Source organism: Rhinoderma darwinii, chromosome 2 (assembly GCF_050947455.1).
Source record: "Rhinoderma darwinii isolate aRhiDar2 chromosome 2, aRhiDar2.hap1, whole genome shotgun sequence".
In the NCBI taxonomy this organism is placed as follows: domain Eukaryota; kingdom Metazoa; phylum Chordata; class Amphibia; order Anura; family Rhinodermatidae; genus Rhinoderma; species Rhinoderma darwinii.
In genome coordinates, this window is record NC_134688.1 from 203,015,972 (window position 1) to 203,029,291 (window position 13,320).

Below are 13,320 nucleotides of genomic sequence, written 5' to 3' on the forward strand. Positions count from 1 at the left end.
ACACAGCCTTTGACCAATGATAACAGGCATGCTACGATAGGCCTGCAATTGTGAGATGAGGCGGCAGTGCCTCACAGCTGGCATTTGTTGACATGTTTGTTTGTCATTTGGGTATGGTCGGCAAAGCTGTATTATCCGTGTCCCCTGGGGCTGAACAATGGCAGATGTACACGTCATTAGGCCAAGTCACAAGGGATGGTACCTTTATTGTGATAGGTTGGCCAAAACATAAATAGGAAATATCATCCAGCAAACAGTGTCATAGACACTGTTGTGTGCAAAGACCCCTGAGGAAACTTACGTGAATGTTATTTATAGCGGTTTCATGCAGCTACAGCAATTTGTTGCAGTGTGTCACTTCAGTAAATATTGACCTATACAAAAATAATGTCTATTTGGAGGGTTTGAGCTTTACCGCATCATTGGGGACATATTTACAAATAAGATTCAAAAAGCAGCAATATAAAAATATACACAAAATGGCTAATCATACCACAGCTTTTGTAACCAAAACTGTTATTGAAATTGTTATTTTGTGGTAGAAAAATTTATTTTAAAAGACTAAATTAAAGTTACGTTTCAATACACCTGCAGTTAGTATGAACTCCATTATAAATCTATCTATATATATATATATATATATATATATATATATAAATAAATGAATGAATCGTGGAGCGACACACCCACAACTTCCTTCAGTCTGTCAATTCTGCTTTGTAGCTAGGGGCGGACTTTCCTTGACAACAGGGCGTGGACAGCAGATTACAGGTAGGGAGACACCTAGTGGCAGTAACTTCACACAGAAAGTGCAGGGATAAAACATCTACATTTTAACATTTAGTAAATGACTAAATTAATCTATATTAAAGTAAACAATTAGGTTAGCATAAATAGTTTGACAATTTAGTGTTTATTTAAGGAGTTGCTCATAGAAACCAACCAGGCGGTTTATTTAACGAGGCTCTGAAAAATTAGATGATTTTTTTATTTTGATAGATTTCCATTTTAATGGTGTCCCAAGCCCTGTCTTATGACTTAATGGGAGCCTCCTAGTTTAATACAAAGAAATTAATGATGACAGGGGTAAGTTTAAAAACATCTACAGTAACTATATAGACATGTGGCATTTACCATAGCATCTTATTACCCTGCATGGCATATCTTTTTTTTTACCTATAAAACTATGAGGAGCACGGGCTATGAAAAGTAAAGCCAGACAATGCGTTGTCACCACATGAACTATGGGCATTGAGATATATTACCATTCAAATGTACCTCTTTTACAGGCAGACATGACTGGAATCCAATTTTGACCATGTCATTGACAAAACATATTTGAAGACTGTTTGTGTAATATTGAGTATTTGAAATATCCCATGAATACCACCATTTAAAGGGGAAATCCAGTCAACATGATCTCTGATAGTTTAAAGATACATGTGAGGAGATCACATTGGCGAAGTCTGTGATCTGGGACCACCACTGATGTCCAGAAGGAAAGAGCTCTATAAAACCCTCAAGCCCCTTTGGCGTTACTCATAGATTCCTGTTACTAGAAATCGAACAAAACATTACCATTTATTTGTATAGCCAATAACATGAAGCTCTTAGCAGTGTCATCATTTTTTTTAGTGCTCTGAAGAATGTTGTTGTTATGGAAATAAGTGGTAGTCTGAGATTGCAGACTTCACTATATATATCTTTGACATACCGCAAGCTCGCCCTTAAAGGTTTTAAATATTCGATTTTTGGTGCCCAGTAAAGTAATTTAAGTGTGTTCAATACATATAATGATGTTACATTGCATTAGCTATTATATCCTACTGTTGCTTCACCTCTAGAAGCTGTGCCACAATCTATGTTGCTAAGTAATATCTTTTTCACATGAATGATATGTTGTTTGCATAAAAATTCAAGTGTTCAAAGTTGTCAGCTTGACCTTTTGTACTTCTGTTCCTTTTGGAACAAATAAAGATGAGAAGTCAAGTCATCTTATATCATATCTACCATTTCAAAGCAATCCTTTTTTTTTTATAGATGGCATACAATGGCAAATGAGATCTACCGCTAACATTGTTTACAATAATAGATACAAAGAATATAATTAAACAACTTTTCCGTAAACTATTGCAGTTGCAAGTTATCTTATAAATGCATTTGTTGACACCAGAGTATATACAGTATACATTACCACTGCATATCAGCACAGTTTTTACGGGTGAGCCATATGCATCTTAATGAAGGAAAAAGTCCATAATGCTTTTGCTTAAGAATTTATTTTACAATTTGTTTGTCTAGAAGTTTGAAAAATTGACAACAACTAGCAACCTCTAGTGGTTTTTATGTACCTGGAAAATGAACATGAATCAGGCCACTTAAAACGAACAAATGTTACAGTTTCTGGGTCAAGAAAAGTACTTTGTGATGTTCATTAGAAGAGGAAATTAGTTTAGCAGGGCAGCAAAGCAAATTATTAACATTACTTGATCAATGCACAAGAAACATGGAAAGCAATAACGCTTTGTATGGGAAGAAAGATTCATTGTATCAAGTAAGCACAGCTTTAACCATTTCATTCAGTTACTTCACATAAGGAACAAGATGATGGGGCACACCGAGAAAAAGGGGTACGACATGTTCTTTGCTTGAATTAAATCAATACTGTTTAAACAGCTTTTGAGAGAGAGAACATTTTGTCAGTACTTTAAAAACGAAAAGAGCAGATGCTGAAATCCTGACATGGTTACCAAGCATTTCTAAATCAGCATGGTAAAAATATTGTAAGTGTCACAATATTGTATCACTCATTCTAAGTTAGCCAAGACGAGTGCATATGCTGTATCTGAAAATGCGATTGCTATTTGGTCACTCAGTCAGTTGAGTTAGAGAGAGAAAGTGAAGTCAATTAATAATAAATGAATTCCAAATGAGCTAAGCCACGATAAAGGTTATTTACAAGACAAGTCAAGGCAAACAAAGCTCAATCCAATGAGTCTAAAATAAAAAAAACAACAACAACACAGAATAATCATATATTGGGCCAGGGGTTGCTAATTTCCATCAACAGTATTTTATTCCTCTGCCATTATTGACAAACACATTACAAGTAGATGTATACCAAGCTATGCATAGTCTTGCACCTAGTAATAAGCATTTCAGAATACAATACACATAAGTGTTAAGTTGTTGAGCGTCATGTCAGCTTAAAAACATATAGTTAGCTGCAAACTGTGTCATTTGCTGCTCAGTGGTCTTAAGTTGTAGTGACATTTTAATTATAAGTGTTATATTAAAACACAACTCTTGATAAGTTCTCCTATAAATGATCACCTGTTGTTACAAATCAAGCTCTGGAGAGAAGAAACCACATGCGAAATTGCTAGCTACTCCTCCAAGCATTTTAATAATGAAATATCACAGAATCCCCATTTTACATACTAAGAGGGTCACATCATGAGAAGTCTTTATGGAACTTATACAAATGCAAAAAGTAATCAGTCAGTAGAAATAACAACTTATTTGGCTGTTATAGGACATTCCGTTGTCTGTCACTTAATCTTATATTTGATAGAGTTGGACACACATAAATTAAGATCCTTAATAAAGCAAGCAAATAATAGAGCAGCTGGGAAGACATCAAGTTGGCTAAACGTGAATCCAGTTCAATAGAAGAGACAGATGTTAGAGTTGCTGGATAAACCTGCAGGAAGCCAGTCTTGTCTTTCTTTCTATAGAATAGTGATCCTAACAACTAAATAATGGCAGAACACATGCAGAATAAATCAAAAAGGAAACCCCGGATGCAGCTTAGTATTGTGACAAGTGGGAAAAAAAACAAGGCAGGGGGTTATTGTTCTGGAGCTCAGGATAATACTGAGTTATTTGTAGATTACAACATGTACATCATTGAAGAATTCCTCCTAGTAGCTGGCATTATCTTGTACAGAGGCTGCTGTTGCTGCACTAGGTGAATCTATTGACATTTAAGCTGGCGCTACCCCTACACCGACTTTTAAGACACACTTCTTCACTTAACCCTTTAACAGAAAATTCCCTGAGTAGTCTGTACCAGCTATGCCAAAGACAATGGTTAACACACAGAATAAACACAGTCACAGAGTTTATCTCCCATCATCTACTATGAGCATTTTAGCATAGTCTTTGTCACAGTCAGTTTGTTATTACATTCATAATGATAAAGATGACTTTGCTAATCCTACCTTCCATGCCAGCTGCTTTTTGCTTGTCACTCCATCATGCCAATAAGTTGGCTGCTGTAACAAATCAAGATAGTGCAAAACAGCATCTTTTCCCTGCATCTGTCATCTTCCACAAAGCATTCTATTACTGCCGACTGCTGGGAACAAGAAAGTCTATTTGAATTCCAATAGCTCCCCTCACGCATGATTCAAGTTAGGTTAGGTGAGCATGCCTAACATGATTCTCACCGTCATTTATTATGCAGCTGCTACACCGTCGGTGTGGTAACCAGCGACTTAATCTGATACGTCGGGCTCACAAAGCTAATTCTTGCTGCAAGCTCACACGAGCAAAAAAGAAGCAGCGTTCATTTAACAAGCATTCCTCCTGTCGGAACCACGAAGGCTCTGCCTCTGCAAATCTGTTTTAAATCCCACGATTCTTCCAGTTCTATTGGCTGGCATGACTCGGAGCTGTTTAATTTTTAATTTTTTTTTATATAAGAGGAGTGGCTTCTTGTATTACTTGCTGTAACAGACAGATATACGCTGATAATCCAAGTAAACTACACAGTGATAAAATCAGGAGTCGTCACAGATCATATGACTTGTTGGATATGCAGCATCCTTGGTGGATGTTTTCATTTCTGGTAGATGAGACAGTTCTTCATAATAACTAGGAGAAAGTGGATCGCTGGCAGAGGAAGAAGCTTCGCAAGAAATCAAGACTGAGATGTAATACACTATGCTGATGTAAATATAAAACAGAATAAAGGTTGGATGTCATGCCTCCTTTTTACTCGGAGAAGGAATGAGTGGCAGGAGTGCGAGGCAAGACAAAATGGCCAATTAATATTCCATCAGGACATGAAGCAGTAAGCACGATCGCTGACGGTGGTGACCTACATGCTTTAAAATCACAGGCACTTGTGTCACATCTTATGTTTCCAGGAATTAATAAATATGTTTCTAATGCCATCTATGGAAACTCTGAAGTACTGTATGCGATAAGGGTTATTTTTAAGACTGCAAGAGAATGGCTCAAAGTTGTATTAGGGCATGACCAGACGTTGCGGAATTGCTCTGGAATTCCGCTGCGGACAGTCCACTGCGGAAATACGCAGCGTACACGTTTCTCCATTGCTTTCCACAGCCTTTTAGTGAGGTTCGTTTACACGTTGCGGAAAACTCCGCTGCGGACCATAGACTGCGGTGCGGAATTTGGTGTCCGCATCATGCACTGGTTGTTGCGGACTTGAAGCGGACTCATTGCGGAATTTCTCCATTGACTTCAATGGAGAGTCAAAATTCTGCAATGAAGTCTGCAGATGTTATGTGTGTTGCGTAGCGTATTTGTTTTACGAACATGACATGTCTTCATTCTGGCTGGACCTATGTATTTCTAGGTCTACAGCCAGACTGAGACCTCATGCACACTAACGTAAAAACGCCCGTAATCACGGGCCGTTATTACGGCACGGGCAAGCACATAGAAGTCAATGGGGCTCCTGTAATTACGGGTGACTACGTGTGTGCACCCGTAATTACGGGAGCGTTGCTAGGCGACGTCAGGAGATAGTCACTGTGCAGGGTGCTGAAAGAGTTAAACGATCGTCAGTAACTGTTTCAGCACCCTGGACAGTGACTTCCGATCACAATATACATCAACCTGTAAAAAAAATAGAAGTTCCTACTTACTGAGAACTCCCTGCTTCTTCCTCCAGTCCAGCCTCCTGGGATGACGTTTCAGTTCAAGTGACGGCTGCAGCCAATCACAGGCCAATCACAGGCTGCAGTGGTCACATGGACTGCTGCGTCATCCTGAAAGGTCGGGCTGGATGTCAAGAGAGGGACGCGTCACAAATGCAACGGCCGGGTAAGTATGAATTTCTTTTACTTTTACTACTGAAAGGGCTGTCCCTTCTCTCTATCCTGCACTGATAGAGAGAAGGGAAGTACTTTCATCTCAATATGCAACGGCTAGTCCGCATCAATTTAATGCCCATTTTAGGCAAAGCCGCAACAGAATCTACATTGGTTTCTATACATTTTTAGGTAACTTAGTTCAGACGTTGCAGAAAATAACTGTGCGGAATTTAGGCTGCGGTGCAGATTTTTCCCTCCACAGCATGCACATTTTGTTGTGGAGCAGTAGCGGAATTTCACTGCGGATTTCGGCCTTTGCATTGCAAAAACTGAAATCTGCAACAAGTCCGCTGTAATATCCGCAACGTCTGAATTACCTGTCAAATATGGAAATGGTGCTGCAGATTTGTTGCATTATTGCCGCAAATCTGCAGTAACATTTGCAGCGGAAAAATTCTGCCACGTCTGAACATGCCCTTAAAGAGGATCTGTCAACACATTATAAGTGCCCTATCTCCTACATAATGCGATCGGCACTGTAATGTAGATAACAACAGTGTTTTTCATTTTGAAAAACGATAAATTTTAGATTTATGTTAACTAGTTTCTTAATGCCCAACTGGGCGTTTTTTTAACTTTTGACCAAGTAAGTGTTGTAAAGAGAAATGTATGACGCTGACTAATCAGTGTCATACACTTCTCTCCATTCATGTCCATTTGTATTCACTGCACAGCATGATCTCGCGAGATCACGCTGTGCTGTCATATACACCCAGATTAACTTTACTGAAGTGTCTTGAGAGTGAATAGGCATCACCTCCAGCCAGGACGCAATGTCTATTCACACTCCCGACACTTCGGTAAAGTTTTTGTGGGACAATCACACAGCACAGCTATGATGTTATTCACAGCGTGTTGTGCTGTGATTAAGTCCCACACAAACTTTACCGAAATGTTGGGAGTGTGAATAGACATCGCGTCCTGGCTGGAGGTGATGTCTATTCACTCTCAAGACACTTCAGTAAAGTTAATGTGGGTGTATGTGACAGCACAGCATGATCTCGCTAGAACATGCTGTGCTGAGCACAAATGGACATGAATGGAGAGAAGTATAGGACGCTGATTGGTCAGCATCATACACTTCTCTTTACAACACCCACTTGGTCAAAAGTTAAAAACGCCCAGTTGAGCATTAAGAAACTAATTAGCATAAATTTAAAATTGCTCATAACTTACTCAAAAATTATTGTTTTTCAAAATAAAAAACACTGTTGTTATCTACATTACAGCGCAGATCAGATAATGTGGGAGATAGGGCACTTATAATTTGGTGACAGAGCCTCTTTAAGGTCCTTTTAAATGGCCCGATACTGGCTGAGAAAACAAGTTCTAATCCACGATACAGAACATCGATCGTCGCTCATTAACTTCATTCACAAGGAGCAATCGTCGGTAATGTATGGGGACGAACTATCGTTACTACGACAGTTTGTCCCCATTTATTTGCATCATGTCGGCAGCACATCTGGATTTGCTGCCCTCTGGCAAACATTCTGAGGTCCGCATAAAAGATGTGAACAGCCGATGAATGATCATTTGTTTGTTCATTGGCTGATCTTTGCCCTGTTTACCCAGGGAAATGATTGGAAACGAGCTTTCATAAGAGAAACCTTCACCGGATCATTGGCCTGTGTAAAAAGGTCTTTAGAATGCTTTTACCATTTTCAGTCTAACTTTGCGTGTAAATGGTCAAATGATCTGATTGAAATCTGTCTCATCTTCTAGAACTGATCTGACATGCATAAAAATGTGTCTACCAATCACAATGATTGTGGCGTGTAAACAGCATCTGAAAGATATTTTAAAGGCTACTCCATTATAGATGATAACAGATGAGGAAGATGAGAAATGGTTCTAACCTAACAAAATATCTTTGTGTGTAAATGGCCAAGTCAGACCAATTTCAGCATTTGTAAGATCGGTCTAATTGGTCAGAAATCTGTGCGTGTAAATCCAACGTAAATCACTAGATTACCTGAAACCCAATGTCATGTCCTTATTTTGGATATATTTCCCATTAGGCTGGGTTCACACTGAGTTTTTTGCAGGAGGAAAATCAGCCTCAAAATTCCGTTTGGACGTTTGAGGCAGATTTTCCTCTGCCTGCTGCGTTTCACCCACGGACATTGAGCGCCGTGGGCAAAAAATGCCACGAAATACGCTTCCTCTGCCTCCCATTGATGTCAATGGGAGGTCAGAGGCATAAACGCCCGAAGATAAGGCATGTCCCTTCTTTCTCCCGCGAGACGGTTTTACCGCTTGCGGAAAAAAAACACCTCGGCCTTTCATTGAAATCAGTGGGAGGCATTTTCGGCAGTTTTTTGGCGCGTTTTACAATGCGGTTTCCGTGCCAAAAAACTCGCCAAAAAATGTCTGCTTTCTCCCTCAAACAGCATCTGGTTTTGCAGATCAATCAATTGAAGTGTACCTGGCTGTGCGACAATACCTCCGACAACCTGTGTAAAAAGGTGTGGTACTGTTTTATAAAGAAAACAGACATGCTTTTTTAATCCTGGACAACTGCATTAAAGATATTTTATTGCAGTGAGTACTTGAATACTAGCCAGTTTGTTTCCTGAAGTATAGGCTGTCCTTTTCACTTGCAACTAAATAGTTAAAGCTGTAGCATGTTGATATGTGAATGACTAGACATACAAATGACTGTTAAGCATGAGAGGTATGGAACATGGCCATAATAACCGGTGTAATACATATGACACACTTAAAAATAATTATTTGCTTTTTTTTTCTCCTTAGGCTGGATTCATACATAGCATTTTGCTGCATTTTTTTATAGCATTTTCAATGGTGTTTTTCTTAGCTGGATTTTGCTGCATTTTTCGTGCTTTTTTTTTTTTTTACTGTGGCTAGATGTTATATTAAAGTCCATAGTAAAATATCAAATGCACTACACACAACTGTGTTTTAATTTGTGGTGTTTTTAAGGCAGTTTTGTGGTCAGTGGCAGGGGTGTAACAAGGAAAGACTGGGCCCCATGACAAACTTTTGACTGGGTTCCCCACCCCTGGGTGCCACACACAGCACCCCCTTGTAGATAGTGCCCAACTGTAGATAGTGCCCCCTTGCAGATTGTGCCATACAGCCCCCCTGTAGATTCTGCTATACAACCCTCCTTGTAGACAGTGCTATACAGCCCCACCTATAGACCGTGCTAATACAGCCCCCTATAGACAGTGCTATACAGCCCCCCTTGTAGAAAGTACCACACTTCCTCCCCTGTAGAGAACACCCCCTCCCCCTTGTAGACAGCGCCATACAGCACCCCCTTGTAGAAAGTGCCATACAGTCCCCCTGTATATGGTGCCCCCACCTCACCCTTGTAGATAGTGCCATTCAGCCGCCAGTAGATAGTGCCCCCACCTCCCCCTTGAAGATAGTGCCATACAGCCCCTTGTAGACATTGCCATACAACCCCTCTGTAGATAATGCCCCACCTCCCCCTTGTAGATAGTGCCATATAGCCCCCCTTGTATATAGTGTCATACAGCCCCACCCTGTAGATAGTGTCATACAGTATCCCCATTGGATAGCGCTCCCTACTTGTAGATAGAGCATACAGACCCACCCTGTAGATAGTGCAAGACAGTCTCCCATAGTAGATAGCGCCCCCACCTCTCCCTTGTAGATAGTGCAATACAGCCCCCCTTGTAGATAGCACCATACAGTCCCCCCAGTAGATAGTGCCCCCCACTTGAAGATAGCACCATACAGCCCCCTGTAGATAGCGCCATACCGACCACCCCTGTAGATAGCGCCCCACCTCCCACTTGTAGATAGTGCCATACAGCCCCCCTATAGATAGCCCCATACAAGCCCCTGTAGATAGTGCCCCCACCTTCCCCTTCTAGATAGCGTCATACAGCCCCCCTGTAGATAGTGCCATACAGCCCCTCATTTTGTATATGCATTTTTCTGCTGTTTTTTAAGTCCTATAGAGAAGACTATGGGAAAAAAAACACCTGAAAAAATGCCATACGCAGAACATGCTGCGTTTGGAAGAAAAACATCATTGACCACAAAATTGTTTTCAAAAATGCCACAAACCACAACGTTGTTGTATGTAGTGCATTTGACATTTTTCTATAGACTTTAATGTAATATCTGGCTGTACTAAAAACGCATTTAAAAAATAGTCACTATAAGAGGGCTGATGCAGCCCCAGTTACAGTGGAAAATAAGGTGTAAAATAAAAAAAAATAAAGTCCCCCAAAGGTCTTTTCTGACCTTTGAGGGATAGACCATAATAATAAAAAAATAAAAGTAAAATAAATGGTAAAAAAACGTAACAATAAAATACTCCAAAAAAAAGTCACCCCCTGCCAATCATTGCCGTAACACTAGCCCTGACCCAATTACCCTAAAATAGATTTTTTTCTACTATTATTTTCAAACTTTAAGCCTGAGGGCATGTTCAGACGTGGCAGAATTCTGCAGACACTGTCCGCATCAATGCCGCACATAATCTGCGTTGCAGATTCCATTGCGCCTTTGCCTAAAATGTGAAGTAAAATTAGTCGTTGCAGATTCAGGTGAAGAGTACATCCTGCTCTCTTTTAAAATATTCCATCTCAGTCTGGCTATAGACCTCGAAATACATAGGTCCAGCCAGGACCAGGATTTCATTGCGTAACTTTTCAACTCCATTGAAGTCAATGGAGAAATTCTGCCACAAGTACGCATCAAGTCCGCAACAGCCAGTGTATGCTGCGGACACCAAATTCCACACCGCAGCCTATGGTCCGCAGCGGAGTTGTCCACAACGTCTGCTCGAAGATAACTAAAAAGGTGTGGAAACCAATAGACAGACCGTCTGCTAAGGATTTCCAGTGCGGACTGTCCGCAGCGGAATTCCACAGCAATTCCGCCACGTGTGAACATGCCCTGAAATCTCCAAAATAGTGAAAAGGATGTGTATAGAACTTATAAAAAAAAGAAACCTGCTTTGTCTACAAAAAAAATTGCAAAAATCATGTCGCTAGCCCAACAAATAAAAAAGTTATAGCCATTTAACTAATGCATGCTAAAAATGGCTAAACGGTATCTGGTCCTGAAGGCTCAAAATAGCCCGGTCCTGAACTGGTTAGGCCACGTTCAGACGTGGCGGAATTGCTGTTGAAATTCGCTGCGGACAGCCCTCAGTGGAATTCTGCAGCAGCCGTTTTTTACATTTGTTTCATAACATTTTTAGGAAACTTAGTTCAAACGTTGTGGAAAGTAACTGTGCGGAAATTAGGCTGCGGTACAGACTTTCCCCTCCGCAGCATGCACATTATGTTGCGGAGAAGCAGCGGAAATTCACTGCGGACTTCAATGCAAAAACTGAAATCTGTGGCAAGTCCACTGTGATATCTGCAACGTCTGAATAACCTGTCAAATATGCAAATGTTGCTGCAAATTCGCTGCGTAATTCCCCAGAATCTGCATCAACATTTTCAGAAGAAAAATTCTGCCACGTCTGAATGTGGCCTTAAACTTTCTTACTTATAAGGGCTTGTTCAGACGTGGCAGAATTCTGCAGACACTGTCCGCATCAATGCCACACATAATCTGTGTTGCAGATTCTGTTGCGCCTTTGCCTAAAATGTGAAGTAAATTGCTGTGGATTAGCCGTTGCGTATTCTGGTGAAGAGTACCATTCTGCTCTCTTTTAAAACATTCCATCTCAGTCTGGCTATAGACCTCGAAACACATAGGTTCAGCCAGAGTGCTGAAATACCCTGTTCGCGAAAGCAATCCGCAACGCAACACACATAACATCTGCGGATTTCATTGCGTACGCCACAAGTACGCCAAGTCCGCAACAGCCAGTGTATGCTGCGGACACCAAATTTTGCACCGCAGCCTATGGTCCGCAGCGGAGTTGTCCGCAACGTCTGCACGAACATAACTAAAAAGGTGTCCTGTGCAGACTGTCCGCAGCGGAATTTCACAGCAATTCCGCCACGTGTGAACATGCCATAAATCTCCAGTGGAGTGGAGAGGACTGCAGAAACCTTGAATAGTACAATTTCCATAGATCTGAAAAAAACCTTCCTGACCCCCTACATATTCCTCAATCAACATTCCACATTATTACCAGTAAGGGCATGACCACACGTAGCAGAATTGCTTTGGAATTCCGCTGCAGACAGTCCGCAGCGGAAATCCGCAGCGTAAACGTTTCTCCATTGCCTTCCACAGCTTTTTAGTTGTGTTCGTTTACACGTTGCGTACAATTCCGCTGCGTAGCATAGGCTGCGGCGCGGAATTTGGTGTCCGCAGCATACAATGGTTGTTGCGGACATGTAACGGACTTGTTGCGGACTCATTGCGGAATTTCTCCATTGACTTCAATGGAGATTCAAAATTCCGCAATGAAGTCCGCAGATGTTATGTGTGCTGCAGAGCGTATTGGTTTTACTAACATGATAGTTCTTCATTCTGGCTGGACCTATGTGTATTTCTAGGTCTACAGCCAGACTGAGGAAGTCAATGGGGCTCCTGTAATTACGGGTGACTACGTGTGTGCACCCATAATTACGGGAGCGTTGCTAGGCGACGTCAGTAAATAGTCACTGTCCAGGGTGCTGAAAGAGTTAAGCGATCGGCAGTATCCGATCACAATATAGATCAACCTGTAAAAAAAATAGAAGTTCCTACTTACCGAGAACTTCCTGCTTCTTTCTCCAGTCCGGCCTCCCAGGATGACGTTTCAGTCCAAGAGATGGCTGCAGCCAATCACAGGCTGCAGCGGTCACATGGACTGCCGCGTCATCCAGGGAGGTCGGGCTGGATGCCGAAAGAGGGACGCGTCACCAAGACAATGGCCGGGTAAGTATGAATTTCTGTTACTTTTGCTAGGGAAAGGGCTGTCCCTTCTCTCTATCCTGCACTGATAGAGAGAAGGGAAGCCCTCTTCCCCTCAATACGCAAATACGCAACGGCTAGTCCGCATCAATTTAATGCCCATTTTAGGCAAAGCCATTGATGCGGACAGTGGCAGAAGAAATCCGCCACGTCTGGGCATGCCCTAATCCTGGCTATAATATCACTCAAGGAAAATATTTTACCCATTCTTAAATGTATCCACATATTCTGCCAAGTATCTTTTCCCACAGGAGTTTTTTTTCATCGTTTTACAATTCTAATGGTTAACTAATGCTTTTGTATTTTGAGATTAAATCTCTCCTTC

General features: G+C 41.2%; 1 protein-coding gene across 1 annotated transcript in view; it reads right to left on the reverse strand.

Moving 5' to 3' along the window:
* DMD (dystrophin) overlaps positions 1-4,992 on the reverse strand; it is a 2,416,993-nt gene extending 2,412,001 nt beyond the window's left edge. Inside the window, exon 1 of the mRNA XM_075852742.1 lies at positions 4,224-4,992. Within this exon, the coding sequence (XP_075708857.1) occupies positions 4,224-4,230 (7 nt within the window). The 5' untranslated portion in view covers positions 4,231-4,992. The remainder of the gene's footprint in view (positions 1-4,223) is intronic.
* Positions 4,993-13,320: the final 8,328 nt, after the last annotated feature.